This window comes from Seriola aureovittata, chromosome 14 (genome assembly GCF_021018895.1).
Source record: "Seriola aureovittata isolate HTS-2021-v1 ecotype China chromosome 14, ASM2101889v1, whole genome shotgun sequence".
In the NCBI taxonomy this organism is placed as follows: domain Eukaryota; kingdom Metazoa; phylum Chordata; class Actinopteri; order Carangiformes; family Carangidae; genus Seriola; species Seriola aureovittata.
In genome coordinates, this window is record NC_079377.1 from 1,653,561 (window position 1) to 1,678,577 (window position 25,017).

A 25,017-nucleotide genomic window follows, 5' to 3' on the forward strand; every position below is an offset into this window, starting at 1 on the left:
CTGTTAACTCCTGGCAGCAGGAAACCCCATCAGACAGCAGAGAGGCAGAAAGGCTGAGGGGGTCAGGAGGTTCAGAGCTGCTGCTGACAGCTCACTGCTCTGCTGCACAATCAGCCCCATGTGTCCTCTGATAAACATGTTACATTACAAAAGAGTCAGGTTCTGCTCAGTTTTAATTTGTTAACAGTGTTATTGATAGAGAGGTTGATCCTAATGACTGGTACTGGGAATATTCAGTTGAAGCTGCATGTTCTAGTGAAGGTCAGTTTGCCATGTGATGATCTGTGTGGAGGACATGGAATCAAAGAAACACTGTTGTTCTTGCATTACAGTGTAGAGCTCAGTGGTCCTACTTCTCCACTGCATGGTACCAGCTCAACTCCAATCTATTCTGCTCACTTTCTTTGGTTTTCCATTGGACAGAAGTTGTGGATAGACCATGGTGTTACCTTTTTTGGTCTCTTTTCTGCTGAGGTTGCAAGTGAGCTGAGGTGATACCAAAAGGTGACAAGGAAACACTGCAGACTGCTGATTGTTCAGAGAGAATCATCACTACTGCTGCATTGAGGGGGGACAATCTGCAGCTGGTACCAAAAACAAGTGGAGTTGAGTGTGTACCATGGGTGGAAAATGCTACTAATATTAAAACAGTGATTTCTTTCTAACATAAACACAGAGTCTATCTCTTACTGCAGCGTGTGCACTGTGCTTCAACAGGAGGAGACATCTAAAGGTTGACAGGTCTGCTGTGATTAGTTCTTTTTGCAGATCTGATTGGACAGTCACTGTTTGGGGGAGGGGTTTAGTGAACAGCTTTACATATAAGCAGGTATAAAATATAATAGCAGGTGTCTTTGGTGATTTTTGACTCCCCCACCCCTTACACTTCTCTCTCTCTCTCCTTACTTAATCCTTAACCCTGGTCTCAGGACCTGGTGTGTGGTGTGGACATGTGCAGATGTGATAAAGCTACAGGAGCCTAACAGGGGCAAACAGGTGGTGTGACAGGACTGCTCATGGTTGAGTTGGGGTGTGTGAGAATTCACAGCATCAGTAGCTCCAGACTGATATCTGACCAGGGCTTGGTGTCAGCAGATACTTTGTTAAGACCATCAGGAGAGGTGTATTGTTGAACTATAACCTCATGGAAAGGAATGTAGCGCATACCAACCTCACACTAAATGATGTCTCCAGTGATTTCACTGGCACAGACTCATTTCCAGTGTCATTTTTAGTGATGTTCAATGACCGTTGACCTTCCCAGCTCCAAACAGGAAGCAGGAGGCCAACATTGAATACATGAGGGAGGCAAAATATTTTCAAAATAAAACGGGAAATCAACAACGGCAAATACAATGTCCATACAGTCATTTTAGGGGCAGATCATGACAATTTTAGTGTTGAGTTGCTAACTTTATGTAACAATAATAATAATAATGATGACAATAATAACGATGATGATGATGATGTAGAATTTCAAAGAGTGAAAGGTCTGGAATAAATGTTTTTTCTTCCTGTAAATTTCCACCACGAGCATGATGGGAAATGTTTCAAATCTTTGAGAATGTCAAATGAAATATTCTATGTGAGAGATTAGAGTCAAGATTTTCTGACATGTTATACACAAAATTCAGAAAATAATCCATCAATTTATCAGTAATGGAAATAATCATTAGTGGCAGCCTGACATGTTGCTGACAGAGACCTGGACTTGGGACCTCTCTGTGTTCAAGTATTACAGTTCCATTAAATTTATAGTGACAATTATTGATCAGTTATTGCTTTTGATGATTTATCTGGACCAACAAAAACAACCTGTAATTTAAAAACTTAAAAAATGTATTGGATTCTTTGTTTCCTGTAAATTTAAACCACAGCTTTTTCACTTTTGATGAATTATTTAAAGCCAAATATATAATTTGACACATGTAAAAATTTTGATTTGTGTGTTGGATTCTACATCTGGTCCAGTTCAAAGTAAAACTGGTTCCTGAACTGGTTCAGTGCTTTGGTTGTAAACACACACAACTGTAACGTGCAGATTATCCAGCTGCAGGACCCTGATCACAACATGGGACAATGATGCTTGGTTTCTACCCCGCGTGAATGTGAAGTGAATGTGTCCTTTAGCTCAGAGGACATGAGTCACCTCAGCTGAAACTAAAGCACATGGGCTCTCTGCTGTTTCAACACAATGGCAGTAAAGTTCCAACTATATGAAAGCGCAGGTTTTCAGTTGACAGTGATGTGCTGGCTTCTCTACATCGAGATGTGGTGACTCACCTGAACACTACTGTGAGTCAGAGTGATTAAACTACTGGGACCATTTCCTCTTTTTTGTCTTCTGGTAATCCAGTGTTCTCTGTCATGTCAAGACTATCTCTCCACCCAACATATTCCATATGTATGGGGACTGACTCCATCTGGGGAAGCTGGAGTGGATACTCTTAAGACACATCACCTGTGGTGGCCACGCATTGATTAGCAACACGTGATATAAGCACCACGCATGCATGGCCTCTTTTATTCCTTAATTTCCACGGAGTCGAGCAGATGTGTGTATAGAAGCTTGACATTTGAGTAGAAGAGAGTGAATGTAGCATTTGTGTTTGACATCAGCGTGGTCCACTTACCTTGTGAGTAGGAGAGCTGGTCTACAGCCTCCTCTCTGGATTGCTGCATTATCTGATGAACACAGGCTGGTGAAAGCGTGGTAGCTTGTGGCACCAGGTTTTTCCGGTTTGCTGCTTGCTAGCAATTGTCCCATGTGCAATCCGACCTAGTTGGAGGAAGCAGTGGGCGCGTTCTTCAGCTGATCGCCTTTACACCGTGGCTGAAGTGTAGCTCGTGTGTGTTGGCGGCGGCGCTGTCTAATGCTCACAGCGATTGTTCCTCATGGAATCTGACCTCGGACGCCGTGAGCGAACATACTTTAGCCGTGTGTGTTTTTTCAGGAAGTAAACAAGGGGAAAGCTGGGTCAGGGGAACGCCTCCATGTTCCACTTTGGCGTCTTGTCAGAGTGTGGGATGTATGAGGGGTGAATAGTGCTACCGGTGGCATTTTCCAGCGAATCCTGAGTTACATAACCATTCACATACATTCTTAACATATGGAAGCAAACCTGGTAGCCCACACCTGTCTGGGTTGTGGAATAAAAATGCCAATGGAGGATGGTCATGATCAATGTGTGCGTTGCTTAGGGCTGGACCATGCCGGCATGGACAGCCAGGACCCAGCATCCTGCATGAACTCTTTTATTCTGCCAGCTAGAGGGAGGCTAGGGCTCTAGCTTTCTCTCACAAGCGTCCTGCCACTTTCATTGAGCAGCTGCAGCAGGCAGAGCAGCCAAGAGTGGTGGTTTGGAATGACCAAGTAGGGGTGAGCCTCAATATCCAGGGTGCAGCTATTGGGGAAGGGTTGATAATGGCCTTCCCTGTGTCAGCACCGTTTACTACACAGCAGCCCTCCTCTGCTCAGGTGAGGCAGGAGGAGCTTGATCTAGTGTGTTCCACATCTGACGCATCGGATGAAGGGAAGATTGACATAATGGTGTTTGAGTCAGAGATTGAAAACCTGGTGTGTGTGTGTGGAGAGAAGGCAGGTAGAGGAGGCGCAGGAGCATCCACCTCCATTTTATTGCCAAGTCATTACTCAGGCCGCTCAAGCATTGGGAATTGAAATGCCAGCTGAGATAGGCCAGGCAGCATCCCTTTTGTTGATGAAGTGAGTCAAACACGCTCTTTCTCTGTACTGCTGCTTCCTGATTTAGAAGGAACTGGTACCTAAGCAGTTTGATAAACCATCTGAGGCCAATTACTAGTCAGGTCTATGTAGACGACTAACATGTGTGCATGGTTAGGAGAGGATTGGCTGTGGACCACCACCTCCCATGGATCAGGCCTGAGGGGCCTTGGTCTCCCCTATCAAATCTGTCTTGGGGAAGCCAAGTTGCCCCAGCAGGAATACTAAAATGATGGATGTCATGCTTGCAAGGGTGCATGGAGCTATGGCAATCCAGGGACAGCTGGTTCATACAGGGGTTATTTTGGCCTGGTATCAGCGCCAGCTGGCACAACAGTTGGAGGAGGGAGGTTCTTACCTGGTTGCTGAGGTACAGCAGGTGTCCTCACTCCTAGCTAAGCTAATGAAAGAGCAGGTGGTGGCGACAGGCAGGTCCATGGCCTCCCTCTGGATGGTGAAGCGTAATCTCTGGTTGTCTCAGTCACGGCTGCAGGGGGAAGACCATGCCTGTTTGCTTAGTCTGTCTGTGGTGCCATCTGCCATGTTTGGGCCAGATGCAAATAAAATGCTCCAGCAGGCCCAAGATGCCTGCCGTTGTGCTAGGGAGATGTCAGGAATGCTTCCGACAGTGCCGTGAACAGCGGGTCCCGACAGCTCCATGGTCTTGGCCACCCCAGCTGGACTCTGTGGCTTCATGTGACCTACAGGTCATTTTGGAGGCCAACCGGCGTGTTCGGCGGAGGGGGCAGGGCCGTGGCCGTACCTGGACGACTGGCTGGTGTGTGCTCGTTTGGACAAGCACTATCAAAACAATGTGGCCCGGCTCCTGTAGCACTTAGAGCACCTGGGCCTGCGCCTCAACAGGAGGAAGAGCCAGCTCCAGCCCTCACAGACTACGGAATTCCTGTTTGGATGCCAAAGCAGGAACTCTTTCTCCAACTCCTGGAAGACGGGCCGCCCTCAGGGCTTGCTTGTCCCAGTTCCATTTGGGGGTGAGGGTAACTTGGAAGTTATGCCTCCACCTCCTGGGGTTGATGGCAGCAACGGTCCACATTGTGCCCCTAGCTCTCCTCAACATGCGCCCAGTGCAGAGCTGCCTCCTGTGCCTTGGACCACAGATCCGACGCCTCCCTAGTTGGCTGGTGAGCCATCCACGAGGGCAGAGGCATCAGCGGTTGCACGGGTCCTGGTTGACACAGCACATCAATCTTGGAGAACAGGTTATCTACCTAGCTCTTCTGCACTTCCAGCCAGAGCTGAGGGATCGCCATGTGCTGGTGAGGACAGACAGTACAGTGGCAGCAGCCTATGTAAACAGACAGGGGGATCACGCCTTTGCAGATTGGCTTGGACGATATGGGAGTGGGCATACCCACATTTCAAGTCCCGGAAAGTGATATATGCGCCGGGTCAGATGAACCATGCGGCAAATCAGCCCTCCAGCGGCGAGCCCTTCCCTGGAGAATGGAGGCTGCATCCAGAGGTTGTACACCAGATCAGGTACTGCTTTGGTACTGCAATAGCCAATCTCTTTACCTCCAGGGAGACGGCTCACTGTCCCCTCTTCTTCTCCATAGGGAGAGACGATCCTCCCTTGGGCACAGATGCGATGACACATCAGTGGCCGCAGCGCCTCCTGTATGCTTTCCCTCCCTTCATCCTCCTGCACCCCAGATGATCTGGTTTACAGCAATAGCACCCCTCCTTCGAGGACTGCCCTGGGAGCTTCCTTTTCGGCGGGACCTCCTGTCTCAGGCTCACGTGACGCTTTTTCATCCCTTTCCCCAGGGGCTCAGGCTTTCGGCCTGGCCCCTGAGAGGACCAAGTTCCTAGCCATGGGTTTGCCCCAGTCAGTGGTTCGCACTCTACAGGGAGCCCAGGCTCCATCAACAAGGGCGGCATATTAATTCCGTTGGGGAGTGTTTCAATCATGGTGCGACTCGAGACAGGTGGACCCACTCTCCTGCACAGCCCACGACATTCTCCAGTTCCTCCAAGAAATGTTGGAGTTGGGCAAGTCCCCCTCAACTTCAGCCATAAAGGCAGCTCATGCTGGTGTAGTGAGTAGTTACGCTATGTTGCTAGGTGACATCTAGTGGTCATAGTAATTATGACAGGAGCACTCCAATGGGTCGTATCAGAGGGTTGAAAAAAAAATGACCTGTGTGGTTGTTCAGGTTGGAGGAGGAGTTGGTTGAGATCAACAGAACACTGCAGCCACATGATCAAATCAAAGAAATTACAGCTGGAGATCTTCAAGTTACTAAATGTAACTGTACAAAATGAGTAAGGTAGATGGATCACCCACAGGTTTCTGAAGAGCGGTTTTGAAGCTCAGAGTGAGCTGCTCCACAGTCACCATCTTAGCAGTGCTTGACTCTGACCCTAACTCCTAGCAAATCCAAAAATGGGCAAAAAGGAAGGGCGTGTGGAGCTGAGTCTTTGGTGCACACCAGTTTGTGGCAAGCATACACTCACCCACCAGTCACTCAAAGTGGCCACGCCACCAATTCTAATAATAACTTTAATAAAATGTAAACAGGTGAGTTATATAAACAGTTGTAATGAAGGAGGAAATTAGAGACCAAAACTGTTTTTGTACCAGGCTGTAAACATGTTTATTTCTGCTGTAAAGTTGGACATTTTATCATGGGAGTCTATGGGGATTGACTCACTGTTGGAGCCAGACTCTAGTGGCTATTAGAGGAACCGCAGGTTGTGGTCCTCAGAGGTTGAGGCTTGGTCCAGACTGAAGTATGAGTCTGAATGCTAAATGGACTGAACTTATATATATAGTTTTTTTCTAGTCTTATCCACCACTCAAAGAGGCTAGCTCTGTATAAGAAATAATCTCCCTCTAGATTAACAAGCCTGAAAACACATATCACATGGCCATTCATGTACGCTAGGCATGTGCGAACTGGTGTAACAGGAAGCAGATTGTTTACTCTGCAGTTGGTAAGTTACAGAAAACACTTTGAACAAGGAACAGCTGCTAGCAAAACCAACAAGGTCCAGTAACATTTGTTTCATTATCTATGTTGTATTCACCACTAGTAGTCCGGGCTGATGAGACCAAATCAGGAGGTGAGGCAGGTGTCTGAGTCATCGTTTCTGAAAGTCTCAGTTTCTGTCTGGCCAGAGGGACACAACCCCAGAGTTTTCAGACTAAAACAGGTCCAGCAGAGTTTCTGAAAGTCTCTGTTTTAGGGGCTAAAGACTCCAGAGTAGTGTGAACACCAGGAGTAAACAGAGCAAAAGAGATGACAAAACTAAAAGGTGTCACTGTGGACAGAGCCTGAGAGGATCATCAGGAAACAGAGCTCAGTACAGACACCGGTCATTGCCTCCATCATGGCTGTAGACCTGAGACATACATGTGTCTTTACTTCAATAGTAACAGTTGACAGCGTCTTACCTCAGGGTCCATCTAGTAGCACTTCTGGAGCTTTTGATCATATATGACAGGTGGAGGTGGAGTTTGCTGGAGCTTTCTTCAGAACAGCTGTTACATGGACCTTTGACTTCCTGGTTAACTACACAACAATACTGTGTTTCCTCGTGACTCACAGACACACTTAATTTCTGAAGAGTTTGGACAAGAGCAGCAGGAACATCTTTTCACACCCCCTCTGTCCCTGACACTGATCTCGGTCATACCTCAGCTGCCCTCTGTTTCTCCTGATGTGAAGCTCTGATGTGTATTTCCTCCACAGACAGCTCAGTACACAGAGGGACTCAGAGAAGACTGCAGACATCATGTCCTCTGTCAGTCCACCCTGCAGGCAGGAGAGGAAGGGCAGTTTCTTCAAGGTACACATCACTAATCTGACTCTCTGTCTCTTCACATACAGTATACATGAAGGTCTCTCAGAGTAGGGGGGAGTCCATAATAATAAACAGGAATACAGAAAGATTATGTTGGTGAGATCAGAAAACACAAAGGGCTTACCTGGGCCACACCTCTTACCTCACCTGTGAACCAGGAAACTGTTGATCACTAGATGAGTGGAAAGTGCAGATGACTGTTACTTTGGAAACTACTTAGCACTGTAATCAGAGAATCGTTTGTCAGTGTATCAGACTGAGGTATTTAAATTCAAATGTAGCACAGGTGATATGGAGAGTAACAGATCACAAAGGTCATTAGACCTCATATACTCCACCTGTACACCTGTGGTTGACTGGCTTAATGTGCTGAACTACATCAGTGACACAGATCACAGACTTTTGGTTTCCAGCCTCTTGCAGCATTTAGTTACAGGACACACATGAGCTGTGGTGTTACCATACCTCACAGCAGAGAAGCTATGAAACCTTATCACAGCAGTGTACATAAGGGAAAGATGGAAGATTGGATGTTGTTCTGTCACAACATAGTTTGAGTAAGATGATACATGATCTAACATGAGTTAACATGAGCTAACATGAGTTAACATGAGGAACCTGTGAGTTAATATGAGCTAAAGTGTTAAAATGAGCTAACGTGTTAACATGAGGAACTCACAAGCTATCATGAATTAACATGTGCTAATATGAGCTAACGTGAGTTACCATGAGCTAACTTGAGCTAACGTGGGTTACCATGAGCTAACATGAGCTAACATGAGTTACCATGAGCTAACTTGAGCTAACGTGAGTTACCATGAGCTAACAGGAGCTAACATGAGTTACCATGAGCTAACATGCGCTAACATGAGTTACGATGAGTTACTATGAGCTAACATGTCACATTAATAATGTGGTTAATGTAATCCTGCCATTGTAAATATCTGAGGCTATAAACCACAAGCCACACAGTCAGACTCTGTGAGTTCCTTTAAAACAGTTAATTTCGTCACTGTGCTGATGTGATGTTGCTCAACACAAACATGTCCCAACAACTGGGAAACGAAACACATGAGACCAGTGTCACAGAGAGAAGAATCAGGGTCAGTCTGAGTTCCAGGAAGATAAATATAAACAGTTTTCCTATGAAAGTTGTTGCTTAGATATCTAGGATGAGGAGCTCGTTAACTTCCTGCTCTGTCTCGTTAAATCATTTAGAATCAGAGACACACAAACACACGTACACACACACACACACACACACCCCTAGTGAAAACAGCCCATGTACAGTGTGAACTGGAGACCTCTGCTGAAAGTTATGAATTAATGAATTAATTTTCTAATAAAAATCATATAAAAACAACCAGCAGTGACACTTTGAAATCCTAATTAACTCAGGATCTGACAAAAACAAAAAAATTAATTAAAAGTCAAATAATAACTTAATGAGACCAAAACATCTCATAATCATAAAATACCCAAAAACAGCAGCAGCAAAATCTGTGTTCAGGTGTGTGAATCCACACACAGACCCAGTGATGTGATTTGATGTAACAGCTGATGATGTTAAATAGCTTTATTTTGATTTGTGTACAGATACATTTTCCGTCAGGTAGTTACTGTGATGATGATGATTATTTTGGACTGATACTATTTTATCAATAATTTTTAACATATCTCACCCTCTACGTGGTCACATAGTTTAGTCATTAATGTTACACACAACTACAGACTTGCAGAAATGAAACCCAGCTCACACCACTAGAAGCTAGAAATAGCTAAACACAGTCCTGCAGCTGAACCCCTCTCTCTTCATGTGTCCTGTGCAATCTGATCTCTGAACTGTCATTGACTCTGTCTGTGTCTCTCCAGCTGATCGACTCATTTGCCTGGGAGCTTGGCACCTTGAAGAAGGAGCTGGGGAAACAGCCTAAGCCTGCAGAGGGGGACCACAGCGCAGATCCAGTCTTCAGGTGAGTGTAGTGTGTGATTCTCTTCTGACATCTGGTTTCATGTGGTGCAGTTCCCTGTGACTACCAGCAGAGGACGTTCCTGACCGGCCTCTGTTTGTGCAGTGTTGTGTGAAGAGTAACACTCAGCTGTCGCAGAGCTGTCAGCATTCACTCCCATCAGTCTTTGAACCTGGATATTAACATCTTAAACTGACAGAAAAACCACTGATAATAACCCAATATCAGCTGTGAATAGAACAGTCATCATGTGTATGTGTATAAGATGAAGCTGAATTCCCATCATGCCCTGCAGACCTTAACTAAAACGTTTACTGTTAATTTGTGATGATTAATTCCTCTTCTGAGACTTTGGTCGGACAGAACCTGTTAAGATCTGAGGAGGTGAGACAACCCCACCACCACCACCACCACCTTACTTACTCATAACTAATTGATAACCAACAGATAACCAACTGATGACTAACTGATAGCCAACAGATAACCAACTGATGACTAACTGATAGCCAACAGATAACCAACTGATGACTAACTGATAACTAACAGATAACCAACTGATGACTAACTGATAACAAACAGATAACCAACTGATGACTTACTGATAATGAACTGATAACTAATTGATAACTGACTGATAACTAACTGGATTTATTGACAGTGTGTCTGTCCTGGTCTGTCTCACCTCCTCAGATCATAACAGGTTCTGTCTGAACAAAGTCTCAGAAGAGGAATTAATCACAACACAAATCTACCGTAATCGTTCTAGTAAAAAACTGCAGGGCATGATGGGAAGAAGTTGGGCAGGGATTTGAAGCAGTCTGTTGGATGTGTTGGAGAGGTACAGTCATGGTTTCCTTGTCCCACTGTTGTTACCAGCGGTCATGGTTCAGTCTGTTTGTTTTTTTCAAGCAGGTGATCTGTCTACTCTCTGTTCACAATGCACAGGTTATAAGATAACTGCTATATGGACTTGAAGCTTCAGAGGGAGGGAGTTTTAAGAGTGTTCACACCTGTCAAACAAATGCTGACTAATTGCTCTGCGTTCCTTTGGAGAGCTGAAAGAGACTAAGTGTAAAAACCGCTTTAAAAACTACATGAATAAGAAGCATTCCTCCTAAACTGGGCTGTTCAGTGGAATCATGGGTGAGTTAGTCGTATTCACTCTTACTCACTCTCCAAAGGAGAAGAACTCAGTCAGGGAAAGTTTGTGTAAAGAGCTGCAGCAGTGCATTAATCACCTGCTGAATGCACGGATTGATTATATTGATTATCATCATTATTTGGATGTGACAGCTGATTGGACCACAGTGGACCACTCCAGTCTGGGTCAGCTGCTGTTGACAGTTGGAGTTGGGTGCTAATCATTGATTCACTGTGTATTCTTCTGTGGTTTTTATTCTGTGTATTTTTGTGGAAACAGTTGTTATGTGAGGAGTGTTCAGTCTCTATAGGTTACAATAATCATAAAGTATATCATGTAAACTGGACTGATCTGGAGTTCAACTGAAATCCTGTGAATATTAAAATGTTGATATAGTGAAACATGTAAAACATGTGACCCTGGTGTGTCCCTGTTTCCAGGCTGAGTGAAGAGGTGGGAGGTCTCTTCCTGCAGCCCTCACCCTGTGCTGGGATCAGAGCAGGACCAGCCGGAGCCAGAGATTCGGGTTACGACTCTCTCCACCGGCGGCTCAGTGTTCTGGACAGGCTGATCCACACTCATGCTGTATGGTTACAGCTGAGCCTCAGCCACCAGGATGCCATGCTCCTCCTGCAGAACCAGGAGGCAGGGGTAAGAGAGCAGCTACGGACCAGAGTGCGAATTATACAATCACTTTTCTCCGGGTGAGAGGGAACCCAGTAAAATTCAGGCATGTGCTTTGGTGAACTGAAGTGATGCAGTCCTTACAGTGTCTTGCCTGTTACACTGAAGCTTTTCAAATAAATGCAGTAGAGTAGAAATTACAATATTTCCTCACTCATGGCATTTGGCTGACCAGTGGTGGAAATATGATCACTCAGTCAGTCAGTCAGTCAGTGACATTCATCATTATGGGGCTGGCCCCTGCTGTTGTGGTGCAGCGGAAAAAGTAAGAGACTAACCGAACCACCACACGGAATGAAAAAATAAACTCTATGTTGGTGTAAAAATGTATCTCTAAACTGTAACTTTAGGCTAAAGTTAGAAACTAGCTAACATTAGCGTTTGTCCATAGATACTTGACACAATCTAATTCAGACACTCTTAAGGTAAGAAAGTAAAGTGTATTAATAAAGCTATATAGTTAGCTACTGCTACTTACAACAGTGTCTGCACAACGCATGGGAGTAGAGATTTGAGGTCGAAAGCCACTGATGGAGTGAGGCAGGCAGACGAGACGTCAGCGAAACGTCAAGTTTAAGAGATGGTACGGTCCACTTTAGGGGTGTCTGATATCATAGTACAAGATTCTTACAGGCATGAAAATGAGAAATATTTTTGAAATATTTACAATTACAGGTAAGAAGATATATAAACATTTCAACCCCCCCTGAACTGTAGTTTTTACCTCTTTTGGGTGGGTCCGAGTCTTAATCAGGGGGTCAGACTCCCCCGGCCCCCCCCATAATTCGAACCCTGTCTACAGACACACACAGGTAGAAACAGTTCATTCAACACAAGTAAACTCCAGCTGTCCTGCTTTCACATTATACATCACATGAGGTAAATAACTACACATTAGAACAAATGTATCCTGTGACCTCCCTCTCCATGTCACCAGCCCTGCACTTACAGAAAGACACTGCTCTTCAGTAATGAGGGTACTGTTCTGATTGGCTTCAATGTCCCTGCAGATGTTTGTGGTGAGGAGGTCAGCCAGCCTGCAGAGAAAGGTCATATCTCTACGTATGGACCAGGACTCTGAAGAACCTGTCAGAGACTTCCCTGTCAGGGAGAGCCAGTACAGTAAGGACCTGTGAACTCTTCTTCATTTGTTTGTTTCTCTGTTGTTTCTCCTTCGAGGGCTGGCTCTCAGGTTTCCTGCTGTAGCACTATCATACATTAGACACTGGAATAAAGACAGCAAGTAATCATGGGAAATTCACCCTCTGCAGTGGTGATATACAGTATGTCTGACCCCTGACCCTGTCTGAATAAAACCGAACTGTGGAAGTTGGTGTTTAAAAAACAGTTCAACCTTTAATGGAGCTGAAACAAAGTGAGCTACCTGGTTTACTGAAAAAATAACAATCAAAATCCATATTTTCACGTTTTTTATTATTTCAGAACCATATAACACCCATATAACACCCACGTGTTTTAATGTAAATGGTACAAAAACAAGCAATCATACCCAAAATCCTACAAAACCAGAAAGAAGCAGGAGGACTTACACTACCTGATCTAATCTATTACTGTTACACAGCACTAGGTTACACTGATCTTAACATCTTAGATCTTAAAACAAGAATGAGCCGAGCCGCAGATGGAAACTCACAGAAACCACTTATCAAAATAAACAACTTTTCTATAGAACCAATTAAATGGTAGAGAAGAAAATGCAAAGTACCAACGTCAAGGAACAAGACGACACCTGTCTGAGAGGTTGAGCATGAGACCCAGATGTTGGTCTAGAGAGCTGGATGATGTTTTTGAGGTTTTGTATAATGGAGGAGTGGATTATTTTAAAACATGGCTGATAGACTTAATCTCTTTCATTACCACTGTTATTGATATTTGATATCTGAGAGACAAAGTCCAGAGTAGACCTCTCGGTACAGACCAATCCTGCAGTGGAAGTGATGCAGCTCAGCTCGATTAAAGAGGACTGACCCAGATCAGAGGATACAGAGACAGACTCTGACTAGACAACAAAACAGTGTGTGTGCTGGAGTGAGCTTGTGCTGTCAGCACTGTGGTGTCATGGTTTTCTTCTCCACATATCAGAGGTGTCAGTACACTGTCTCTCTGTCAGGTGTCTTCTTACTCTTTCATCACTCTTCTTTCTTTGTTCTATTTTCAGTTATTTAAAAACTTCCTGACACAAAAACCTCAGTGACGTGTTCTCTGCTCTGACGCTGGTCTGTGTGTCAGCACCTCTGATCACTGTGATGGTGTGTTCTGAAGAGAACAGTAAATGCATAGAGAGAGAGGCTTCATGAAGAACATGAATATACCAGTCAGCATCACTGTTCTCTCTGTGTTCTCACATGGACTGTCGTCATTTAACTGCAGTTTGAATTCACGATGATCTGTGGAGAACCCACTGACTGTTCCCTGTGAGCTTTAAGGTTCTATAAGAGAACATGGGCACTGAGAAACTACATGAACCAGTTTGATTGACAGTTGAAATGACAGCAGAAGCAGAAATGCCATTCTTAACAGTCCATACGTTTTCATTAATGTATGTGAGGCTGATGGAATGACCTCTGATGCCATTAATTTCAATGACACCTCTGTGTTGAACCTGCTCAGTGCTGCGTTGACCAATAAACAGACCCACACACCTGCTTAACACCTGTCAGGTCCTTCCTCTCAGTTATAAACCTCTGAGCAACACACTGCAACACACTGTGTTTTCACTGCCGGACAGAATAAGTTTACCTGTGCAGGTACAGTCTGTACCCTCACAGGTAAACTTATTGACCTATAAATGAGAAGTTGACAATCTGTATCTTAATCAGATTACTGTAACCTGAAGATCATCATATCTTGGTGAATGCAGTGACTGTGAGCAGCAGTGACACAGAGATACTGAAGGTCTGAATGTACATTCACACTGCTGCTCTTCATCCCTCCTCCTCCTCAGCTGTCGTCTGTGTTAATACTTAGATGAGAGGGTTTGCTCAGAGAGGCGGGGCCTCGCTGCCAGAGGTGTAGTGCTATTTGTTTATGTACCAGAGCGCACCTATGGTGCACACTGAATTAATTTGCAGAGAGAGGGGGAGGGGATGAAAATGCAGCAAAGGGCCACCAGTCAGATTCAAACCCATGGCCGCTGCGGTAAGGGCTGAGCCTGAGTGGTATGTGCTCTTCCAGGTGAGCCACCGGGGCACCCCAAGTTGCGGCTCGTTTCTAATGTTATGTTACCACTGTTCCTACAGTGACAAGTTTACATAGATCAGTCACCTAATGAACAGTTTCATCTTGTTGAGAATATGACGCAGCATCAGACAAACATCCACCTCAGTAATATCAGACCATACCATGGATGTAGCAGGTTGTAATTAGCGGTCGGTGAATTAACATAAGTAGTTTTTAGAACCTTAAAGCTCACAGGGAACAGTCAGTGGGTTCTTCACAGATCATCCTGAATCCAAACTGCAGTTAAATGATGACAGTCCATGTGAGAACACAGAGAGAACAGTGATGCTGACTGGTATATTCATGTTCTTCATGAAGCCTCTCTCTCTATGCATTTACTGTTCTCTTCAGAACACACCATCAGAGCGACAGGCTGCAGAGCACATACTCTCTGTAGGTAATCATGGTACTGACAGACAGACCAGCGTCAGAGCAGAGAACACGTCACTGAGGTTTTTGTGTCAGGAAGTTTTTAAATAACAAAGAGACAGTGTACTGACACCTGATATGTGGAAAAGAAAACCATGACACTGGTAGAAAACCTCAAAGACACAACAGTGCTGACAGCACAAGCTCACTCCAGCACATCTGCATCCTTTAACCTTTAACCCTTTGTTGTTATGTCATTTTGATTTAACATGTTGATTTTACCAACTTACATAGGCTCATATCTTCACTTCATATTCACATCTGTCTTTGTCTTTGTTTTTAATCTTGTCAACAGTCCTGACAGTCTCTGGCACTAACACAGTTATGTACCCACACTGATGCCACTTATGTCTGTTCATACCCAGGTTTCTGTCACGTTAGCTTCAGTGGCAGAAGTTTTGGCTGTGAGTTGTTGTAGTTGTGTGCCAAGTTACCAAGTCTCCTCCTTCCAGGTCAGATCACTACTACCTCTTTGTATTCACTGGTTTAACACTGGTCTCAGCTCTGTCCCCTTCACCACTGAAACATGATACAGAGTTAGAGTCAGTGTGGTTTAGAATGGTAGGAGCTGTTACAGTTTGTGCTCAGTTACAATCAAAGGAGGTCACAGTTTTCTGTAGTCTGTCTTGGTCATGGTCTTCTTCTGGTCTGGTCTCCTGCAGCTTTCTCTCTGGAGGGATCAGGACTGAGCTTTGCAGACCTTTTCCGTCTGGTGGCTTTCTGCTGCATCAGCAGGTGAGTTCATCACTGCAGTTACTCACCACTACACAAAGAGGTGCAGACTAGAGAGCTTGAGGAAAGAGAACACAGCACAATGTTCCACAAAGAGATGTATGATAATAATAATAATAGGTTGGTGCATCATGGGAAGTTCCCCAGCAGTCTGGGCCTATAGCAGCATAACTAGGGGAAGGTTCAAGCAACAAAGTGTTTCTACAATAACTTTTCTTACAGTAAATTTCCTCCTTGATTAACTCCTTGATTAACACCCCCCATAATTTGAACCCTGATGTAGAAAGTCACATGACTGAGTGGTGACTTTCTTCTCCAGAAATCTTAGAGAGAGGGGAGGTTAGATACAGATTTAACACCTGGATCAACATTTTTAAGAACAAGAAGAAGCTACTGTAAAGGACTGTGGTACAGTTTGTTAATGGTGAACAGACTGCACTTATATAGAGCTTTTTCTAGGCTCATTGACCATTCAAAGAGGTTGACACATTCAGATAGCACTTTTCTTTAGACCACACACAAATTTACACACCAATGGTGCATCAGGGGCAGTTTGGGGTTCAGTATCTTGCCCACGGACACTGTGACGTGGATAATCCAGGAATCGAACCGCCGATCTTCCAATAAGTGCACAACCCACTCTACCTCGAGAGCCACAGAGCGAGCATATCCAGTACAGAAGATCTAGATCTGACATTGTATAAGAAATTTTATATATAAAAGTACTAATTTGCTGTAATCGTGTGATCCAAAACACTCAGTGTTCATTTAACAACATTACTCTGATAGAGTCATTGGGTTGGAAAGAGTTTTAAGTTCAACACAACAAAACTACAAGCCAGAAAAAGCAAAGGAGGAAATGTGAAGGATGTTTTATCTAAACCAGGAAGCAGAGATTCATTTTTAGATGTTTAAGAGTTAAAATAGAAAAACATGACTGCTGCATGTTCCACTGTAAATACTGACTCACAATCTGTATTCATTCATTCAGTTCATTCCTGACTCTTTGTTGTGACAGGACAATGAGATGTTCAGCAGTTTAACCGGAGGTCAGAAGATTCCTTCAGTACAGATAATAATGTGTCACCTACCAGGTTTAAAGTGACAAGCTCTTTATAGTTAACCTCAGCTGTAGATAATGGCTGTTCTATTGCCACAGTGAGATCAGATTCTCTGTAAAAAAAAAAAAAAATCTTAGTGGGTAACATGGAATTAAAAAAAATAATGTATTTATTTTATTTTATTTTTTTTTTTTTTTTGATTATGGAAATGAGAAAGGCCATACTCACAAATATTTTTTATCACATTATCTCAAGATAACAAAACTCGTTACCTCGAGATAACAAGATATCAAAAGAAAACGAGTTTTGTTATCTTGAGATAATGAGTTAAAAAGGTATTTGTGAGTATGGCCTTTCTCAGCTTCTATAGTCAACACCGTAACAGGGCACTTTTGACATTTTCATACTTAAATACATGTTCAGCTCAGCGTGGTGAATTTATTCTTTTAAATGTGCTTCTGGAAGCCATGCGATCAACTACTGCAGTTTCTCACATTCAAAGGCTCCAGTTTTCTTTTGCTGTCACTGAGAAAAGATAACATGTGTAGGTGTCATTTCTAGCTGTGGTCAAACCTCTGGAAACTAAAAGCTGTGACTTGTAAAACGCCTCAGGTAAGGAGAGCTCAGACATATTACCCTACAGCTGAAGACACTCCTCCTCTTCAACAGAGTGACTCACACGCCGTTTTCAGCCCTGCCCTCTCTCTCTCCTGGTCTCTCTCTTGCACTCAGCTCTCTCTCTCTTTCTCTGTTTCTCAGGGACGTGTTGCCCTTCACTCTGAAGCTTCCAGACGTCATCGCCTCAGCCACAACGTCTGCAGACCTGGAGGAGGTCGCTAAACTTGGACCAGGTCTGTTATACATATCATTGGGGGACAAACACACACAGGGCAGTCTGAAAGTGGAGTGTTAAGTTTACTTATTCCAATTTAGATAAAAACACAATACATAAAAACAACATGATTCATGCTGAGACAGAGTCTTTTATTCTGAAAGAATCGGCACATTAACACGTGTAAACTCAGTCAGTCATGAGTCTAAGTCATGTGTGCAGAGGTGCAGTATCACTGCATCCTATTGTGTTTGTTATAACTCTGCAGTCAGCTTCACGTCTCTGTAGACAGAGGTGCTCCTGCCTCCTACCACATCTGTTGTGTGTAAACCAGTCAGTGCTCCAACCATCCACTGACATACCAGTGGTTAATGTCTTACCCCCAGGCACAAAAGTCTGGTCCAGGCCCAGATCTGTGCCGCTTGGCAGGGTATGGACTCAGGCGTCAGCTGGGCGCCTCTGGAGCTCCTCCCGCTGCAGAGGGCCTCAGTGATCTAACAGAACCATACCACGGACCTAAAACACAGACACCTCCATTTCCAGAGAGTGTGGAGTAACTGTTACTGTAATGAAGACACACATATGATCATTGTCTTTTATTTTGAGAGTAGACTGATACCTGCTTCCTGTAACTTAAACTCTAGAGTTTTGTTCTATATTTAGCTGAGGTATGAACAGAGTTTTGAACCTGTGGTGGTGTTCACTCCACCCTTCTTTTAATGACCTCCACACACAGACTCTCAGTCCATTCAGGCTGAGTGTGTGACTCAGCTCTGAGCTGACAGACTGAGTCCGAATGACACAGTTATGTGATGACATCCTCATTTAATGTGGCTCTGAATGATACACAGAGATGTTCCCTCTGTTGTATTCCTCAGTGATTACTACAGGGACTATGTAAGAAGTGGGCGTGGCTTGAGGTGCCACAGGTACAAATCACTTTTGCTCCACATTTCACAGAGACATTTGGTACAAAAGTCAGTGTGTGCAGAACTTGCCATTTCAGACTAGAAGATTCAAGCAGTTGTAGTTATTGACACAAAAAGTATTTTTGAGAAAATATTTTTACAGATGTGCAACTCTCATTGCATGAATTCACATTATGATTTGCAGATGTACAAATTTTGTCCATGACTTCACACTGCAGCAACTGTGACCTCAAATTTGCTGATACACAACAAAGAACGTGTGTGTGTGTGTGTGTGTGTGTGTGTGTGTGTGTGTGTGTGTGTGTGTGCGCGCACGTGCGTGCGTGCGTGCGTGAGAACAGTAGTGCTGGGTCTTGCTCTGCGTGTACCTGTGTGAACATGCTTTCATGTTTTACTGAGTAATCATTAATTCTGTAGAAGCAGAAGAAGGAAAACAAAGTGTGAAACATCTTAAACACACAGATCTCAAATCTGATCTGAAGATAGTGACAGTGTAACAGTCTGAGGAAAAGGAGAAAACATCAGCAGAGAGAGAGACAGTAAACAAGAGAAGGAGGGAAACAGGAGAAACTTTGGTCTCAGCGTCAGAGAGAAAAACTGAGAGGGGGAGGGAGAAAGGGAGGAGCACAGCTCACCCGCACACACATTAACGAGTGAGTCACAACAGAGAGAGTGAGGCAAAGAGTTCAGTCTCAGCTTGTGCAGACACAGCAGTGTATCGTCTTCAGCCCCGTCAGACCAGTACAGAGACGTTAGACTGAGATCAACAGGAGCTGTGATCACAGTGAGTACTGAGGCCTCTCTGCTCTGTCTGGCACTGCTGTTCCTCATGGCCTATTGTCTCCACTGGTGTTGGTCTGTGTTGTGTTGCTCTGTCTGGTACGGCATGGAGTCAACAAACACTCGTGTTAAAGTCTTTCTTGTGAGCTTGAGAACACACCCTGACAGGCTGAGCAGCATGTAGAGGTTTAAAGAGCTATAATTATATAAAGTTATAATAGAATGATCTGTAGTGTGTGGTCGGAAGTAGACGAGTTAACAGGTCTGTCTATCTATTTATCCGTCTGTCTGTCTGTGGCATTAGTTATTGTTGTTATTAATTATAGTGATTCTACAGTGGGAGGCTGCTGCAGTAACTGACAGACTATGGTGATGTCACAATAATGATCAGTGTTAATTAGTGTGTTCAGTAAAAAAAAAAACACTGGTGACAGTATTTTGAGAAAAGCTCAGCGAGAGAAAATTGCTATTGTGAGTCAGAAGCCTTTATGGTTCCAAACAGGTCCCAAATGCTTCACATCACTGATACTCTGAGCTGAGCTAATCTCATTAGCTTCGTTTTGGTAACAGACAAAGTTGGAATTTATGTTCCTCACATGCCACAACATACACTGTAATTACACTGTAATTATTTAGTTCACAAGCCTTAAACGTTTTGTAAATGAGATTTTAAACAATAACACAGCAGCAACTATTTTCTATGTAAAGATATAGTGGAGGAATTGCACCCTGAGCAGAGAACAAACTCACACTCCCTCTGTGTGTGTTATAATCTGACTTTTTCTGTTCTTTGTCTTGGTTGCCGGTCTGGTAGAGCATGCATGTTAGTGCACGTATGTTCATGTGTGTTAATGCATGTGAGTCCTTACTGTTAAACATTGCTCCTCCCCACGTTTATAAATATGCAGGCTCCGCCCACAGGTGATGATGACACAGTGTAGTATGCATCCAGGTGAAAGTGACCTTCCACAATTTCCTCCACTGAAGGAGAAACCATGTTTTCATCTAAAGGCGTCAGACAAAGCGAGAGATCAGACCTGAGCGCAGGTGGACTGGACTGAGGACTTCTGGCTCAAATCCTGATCGGCCAGTGGATCGTCAAAACAGCCCCGAAAGTTTTTATAGTCTTTACCAGCTCCATCAGTGTCATTGATGTGGCTGGTCCCAGTGGATCTGTCAAAGACTGACTTTCTTTCCCACTCTGACTGTGGAGCCAATCCTGGTCTGGTTTACTGGGAGGAGAACCCTATGAGCTGCTAAAGGCTCCAGCTGGACCCAGAACAGTTTTTTCTTCTCCTCCATGTGTCAGTAACTTATGGTTCATAATGTTACATGTCTGTTTTCATTAGTGACTGCTACAGTAGACATGATAACGTTATCTAACTTGCTTTTAGTGATATTATAAATGTGTTCAGCAAATGTTGCTATCGCTAGCTGGCTAACTGTCATCATTGCTGTGGAGCATATCACAGCTATGCTAGCGTGAGCTAATGGTTGTGGCTGGATTGTTTTTGTTAGCTCTCGTGTTCACAGGGAAACTTTATTCAGTTGAGCTTGTTGTGTGTTTACTGGGCTCCGTAACATTTTGCTGACTGAGAACATGAAGGGAGGGGGGGGTGGTGGATGAGTTGTGGCCGACAAAGCGTTGTTTTGGTCGGATATACTGGTGGTCTAGTGCGACATCTAGTGGCGAGTATGATCGTTTATAGAACCTTTAAAAAACAAAATGAGCTCTGTAACGAATTGGTGTTCAATGACTGATTTTGTCTGAAAGCTTGAAAAAAGACCTCAGTCCACAGTCTACTACCTGATGTGGATGATGTCACTGTTAACCTGAGGATCAGATCTATCCAGCTCTTATATGTTGTATCATATTTCTCTCACTGTGTCTTCCAGGCTTCTGGGACACTCAGCTGTGCCGCAGGAGGAAAGACTCAGTCCCAGTGTCAGTGACATCAGCTTCTGACAGACTGCCCTCCCCTGCCCAGACATCAGTCTCCTTGGCGACAGGGCACTCTCGGCTTCAAACTCGCACCCCAACTGAGCTCGAGTGTTGCCAGTCCAATGGAGCACTGTGCTTCATCAACCCCCTCTTCATAAAGGTCCACCAACCACAGAGCGATCAGAGCACCACCCCCGACCCCTCTGACACAACACAGCAGGGCCTGAGGGAGTACCCTGTCATTAACAACAGGGACGGTCCTCAGGTGTGGAGCTCAGGTCTCAGAGACCCGCAGAGCCTCATCAAGACTACAGACCTGCAGGACGACACCAGTCACACCAGCAGCAGTCAGAAGCAGAGTGCTGCAGAAGCTGTGTCCCGGTCCCCTCCCCCTCGCCCACCCCCTCCACGTTTTGTTTCGCGGTGCTCAGCCCCCCCTGTCCGACAGCGCAGCATGCCAGAGAAGATCTCCTGGATCAACATCCCCAAAGAGAAGGCGGAGGAGAGAGAGAGGGGCAGCAGCCTCCTCTCTCGTCTGGGCTCCTCACTAAGCATCAGCCCCTCGTCTTCCCCACCCAAGAGACTCAGCATCAGCTCCCCCATATCCATCTCCCGGCCCTCCCTGCCCCTCTCTCTGTCGTCCCTCTCCTCCTCTCCACGCCGGGCCAAGGCCTCACCGTCATCGAGCCAGGAGGATGCTCAGTGCCACCTGGCGCTGGAGGAGCAGACGATTGAGAAGGCCCTTATCAAGGCCAGACTGTCTCAGAGTTCTGGTACCAGATCCAGCACCCAGGACTCCAGCAGTCCTCCACAACAGTCACTGATGACAGCCACGAAGCAGTCGGAGATACCAGGAGAAGAAGAAGCAAGTGAGGACTGCAGTGGGGGGGGCCAGCGGTTGAGTGACATGAGCCTGTCCACAGACTCTTCAGACTCTCTGGACTTCTCTCAGTCCTCGGTCTTCTTCCTCCCCCCTCTTCATGACCCCAGCCCCCCCACTGCAGCTGACCTTAACACCCACCTCCCCCTCTCCATCCCCCCGTCCCATCTGCCTTACTGCAGCATCGAGGATGATGATGATGACGACGACGACGATGAAGATGAGGCCGACTATGGTGTCAGCCTTGAGAGCGACCAGGACCAAGACCAGGACCTGACCATGGTGCCACCAGGACACCGCACCAATCGACGGCCCAGTGCCGGCGCTCTGGTCCTGCAGAAGGCACTGCGAGGTCACCTGCGTAAGATGAGCGGCGTCTTCAACTCCCTGCTGACGCCTGAGAAAAGGGCAGTCCGCCGGGTCCTGGAGCTGTCCAGGGACAAGGGCTCGTACTTCGGCTCCCTGGTGCAGGACTACCTGAGCTACATGGGCGAGGGGGCAGGCACCCAGGCCTGGCAGGGCTACGCCTCTGGACTGGAGCTGCTGCAGACCCTCCGCCAGTTCATCACTCAGATGAAGAGCTACCTGAGACAGAGCTCCGAGATGGAGCCGCCCATCGAGAGCCTGATTCCTGAAGACCAGATCGGTGAGTCCCAAAGATCCGGTTCTAGTTCTTATGTCTGTTTGGTCACTCCTCTTCTGTCACTGTTACCTCAGTGTCAGCTGTATGTTGTGTTCCTGTAGGTCTAGTCTGTTAGATCGCTGCTGACATTTGATCTTCATGACCTGGTCCTCCCCTCAGCAGGAGGAGGAGGGGGAGTCATTTCTGATCAGAGATATTTTTAGGAAGTGTAAGTGAGTGATGTCTTTATGTTGGATGCAGAAGCAGCAGTTTCACTTCAGTGAGGAAAACTCGTCCTCACGTGTTTTCAGCTGAACGTCTGCATGTGTCGACAGTCTGGTGCAGTCATCAGGCTCTTCTAAGTTAACTCTGTGTTGTCATGTTAGTGAGTCAGTGTCCATGTGAAAAACCACGGAAGGATAGGTGAACACAAAGTCGTCATCTCACCTGTTGAAACAGATTATCTGTAGACTATATTTGCATTTCTCTTTGATGGCTCTTTATTATATCCATCCTTTATGGTATTTCACAAAACCATCACAGAAACATGAAAGGGGAAAACCACACACACACACACACACCACACACACACACACACACACACACACACACACACCTGCCGGAAGAGCAGCCTGAATCATTGAGGCAGGACTCAGAGACTGTGTTGGACCTTGGACAGAGAGACATGTAAACAGAGCACAAAGAGGGTTTTGTCTCGGGAGGAAGAGGCTGTTGAACCCTCCCATTTCTACTGGTCCTGTTCACTGCTGGGAGTCTGAAGTCATGGGGGGGGGGGGTCTTTGTATCAGTAGCCATCATATAGCATTATGCTGACATTTTACATTGTAATGTGATCTTTTAGCCAGATTTTAATTGTTTTTATGTGATTGTGACACTGTCAACTTCTGTTGTGTGATATCATTCTTATTAAAGGGCCAGCCAATCAGTTTACACAGTCCACAGAGAAATGCACACAGCCTGTATTCAGAAACTGAGCCTTAAAACCAGCCATCGGGACTTCTGAGGTCACAGAACAGAAGAGAGGCTCAGAGCCTCCTCTCTTCTGATTGGCTCACAGACCTGTTGTTATTAGAGCTCCAGAGAGAAGCCTGAGAGAGGAGATGTAAAACTACAATAAGATGATTTTTGTTTCTTAAAACCACAAATATTTCTTCTCATGGATCAACACTTCAAATATAACACAGGAGAAGAATAAAATGTGGAGCTTTAAAAGTTTGATGTTTGAATGAGAAAGAAAATAAAATAAATGTAAAAGACAAACATTTAGTATGTAACTATATTTCTCTGATGTCCGTGTGTGTGGTGTCATGGCTGCTTTATCTTGTGTCTGTTCTCTGTGACCTGTTTTCCTCAGAGATGACACACTGGGAAAGGTTTAGTTCTTGGAATAGTTGCTCAACATTCAGTTGTGACAGCTTCAGTGTTTACTACTCAGCTCAGAGTCCGCCCAGCCCAGATGGTTGTGAGAGGCTGCATGCCAAGTCATGCAATCCAGCTCCAGGTCTTTATACCAGCTCTCCAATCAGGGGGTGAGGATCTGAGGCGTGCCCCCTTCTCTGTCCCCCTCTCTGTCGGCTCTGACCCTCTCTCTCTCTTTGCCTTTATGAGCCAGTGTTGTTTGTGCAGGACTGTTGATGCTTTCATTGAGTGTTTCATGTGCTGACATCAGGGAGTCTGGTGACATAAAAACATGATGTCTGTGCTGAGGCAATGTAGGGAAATAAAAATTAAATAAAAAATGTCAAACACATTTCAGAGGCATCAGTCACAGGCTGCATGGAGGATGTTGTTGTTGTTATCGGTGACGTGTGTGTATGGGTTAGGGTTTGTTGATTCCACTCTCATCCAGCTGTTCAGTATGAAGCTGGAGCCAGCCCCCTGTTAGACTAGCTCAGCTGTCCAGCTCAGCTGTCCAGCACATAAACCCCAGATCAAAGTGACTATATGATGCTTGTTGTGTTTTTCTCTTTCCTTCACTGTGTTACAGGTTTTTGTCCTCTGAGTCTCAAACACCTTGTCTGTGTTCCCACATTTTCTCCTCTAACTTATCTACATCACCTTGTGACTCATTAGCCCACCTACCGAACCAACCAGTCAAACCTAACCGAAGCTGGTTAGCGTGGAGGCCATGTTTTTTTTTTTTTTTGGTGAAAACATAAATTCTCTTTGTACACTAATTACTGA

General features: G+C 45.0%; 1 protein-coding gene across 2 annotated transcripts in view; it reads left to right on the forward strand.

The window, feature by feature from the left end:
- Positions 1 to 25,017, forward strand: part of LOC130181484 (ras and Rab interactor 2-like) — a 40,011-nt gene that overhangs the window by 5,816 nt on the left and 9,178 nt on the right. The window contains exons 2-8 of one of the 2 annotated variants that reach the window (XM_056395732.1): positions 7,459 to 7,555; positions 9,443 to 9,543; positions 11,122 to 11,332; positions 12,376 to 12,487; positions 15,697 to 15,769; positions 17,560 to 17,678; positions 21,265 to 22,836. In XM_056395732.1, the coding sequence (XP_056251707.1) occupies positions 7,502 to 7,555; positions 9,443 to 9,543; positions 11,122 to 11,332; positions 12,376 to 12,487; positions 15,697 to 15,769; positions 17,560 to 17,678; positions 21,265 to 22,836 (2,242 nt within the window). In that variant the 5' untranslated portion in view covers positions 7,459 to 7,501. The remainder of the gene's footprint in view (positions 1 to 7,458; positions 7,556 to 9,442; positions 9,544 to 11,121; positions 11,333 to 12,375; positions 12,488 to 15,696; positions 15,770 to 17,559; positions 17,679 to 21,264; positions 22,837 to 25,017) is intronic. The other variant, XM_056395733.1, reaches the window with a different exon arrangement.